The 1,159-nt window shown below is 34.9% G+C and overlaps 1 protein-coding gene across 1 annotated transcript in view; it reads left to right on the top strand.

Moving 5' to 3' along the window:
* Window positions 1-1,133: 1,133 nt before the first annotated feature.
* Window positions 1,134-1,159, top strand: part of LOC104531786 (bifunctional 3'-phosphoadenosine 5'-phosphosulfate synthase 1) — a gene marked incomplete at its 3' end in the record, with an annotated part of 19,232 nt that continues 19,206 nt past the window's right edge. Inside the window, exon 1 of the mRNA XM_010176783.1 lies at window positions 1,134-1,159. This exon is cut by the window's right edge and continues 77 nt beyond it. Coding sequence (XP_010175085.1) covers window positions 1,134-1,159 — 26 coding nt within the window.

Genomic DNA, 1,159 nt, shown 5'->3' with positions numbered 1-1,159 from the left:
GTTTGTGATTTCTGTCTCAAAAACTATGAACAACTCTCTGCTAATACTCTGTAGATGAATATCCTTCCTTCTTTCTTTTTTATTAAATATCATAAGTGCTTTCCTTTCCAGCTAGCACTGATACAATGATGAAAGAGAAGATAATACAAATATCTTGCAATGTATTTGTGAGCAAGACAAGTCAAAGTAGCATTACATAAACCACTAATCCCTCTCACACCTTCTTTTTTTTAAAAAAAAAAAAGCCTTCTTTTCTGTTTGATTGTTCATGGTCTGTCTGGTTATCTAAGGTTTTGAAGTTTTGTGAACAAAGTTCATATAACTGGATACCGTTAAAACTTAAAGGAATGTGGAGGCTGATCTTCCTGTGTATTCCCTCACCTTAGATTATAAAATATACTTAACAACAGTGTCATCTCATCTTACTTAAGATATTCATACAGCAGCTTATGATGACTACATATTTTTAAGAAAGTCTGTAACCACCTTTGTTTTAATTAAAATTATATTACAAAAATCCCATCTTTTAAAGTAAATTCTTTAATAAGGCACTTAGAAATAGTACTTTCGTTCAACACTCAATATATAACAGTCTCTATTCTGGAGACTCAATATATTGTGGATAAAGGCAGAGTAGTTCGGAGTTGTGTCTGCTGAACTGAAAGCTGGACCAGGCATGCATTGTTTGCAAGGGGAAGGCCTCTTAAGAGTTAAAAATGAGCAAATGTTTGGCTGTTTTATGACAGAAACCTTTAGCTCAGAGGGAGAGAGAATCCATTTGATTTTAGATTTAAATGACTTGAATAGAAGTCAAGTCTAGCAGGTCTAGTGCTTCATCTCTGTTTTTATAGTTGGCCTTTTTTAAGCAAGTTATATTTGAAAGTAGTAGTAGACTAACCTGGTAATACCAGGTTTCACAGAAGAAGCACTAGGGATGTGGTTTGCTATGGATGGCTTTTCTAATTTCCTTTGTGTCCTTTGATCTATGCTGCAGCTGATGAATTGGGTATTGTTTTTACTTCCATTGGTCTGTTTCCAAGTCTTTCTTTGTGCCTGTGAATAAGTTTTAGTATGCTTTGCCAGCTCACCCTCTCAGAAGTTAAAGGCCTAATCAACAACTTCTTTTACAGGGAATGCAGAGGGCAACCAATGTTACCTA

This window comes from Antrostomus carolinensis, unplaced genomic scaffold (assembly GCF_000700745.2).
Source record: "Antrostomus carolinensis isolate BGI_N321 unplaced genomic scaffold, ASM70074v2 scaffold9971, whole genome shotgun sequence".
Classification (NCBI taxonomy): domain Eukaryota; kingdom Metazoa; phylum Chordata; class Aves; order Caprimulgiformes; family Caprimulgidae; genus Antrostomus; species Antrostomus carolinensis.
Note: the sequence above shows the minus strand (reverse complement) of the source record. Positions and strands in the feature narration are given on the sequence as shown.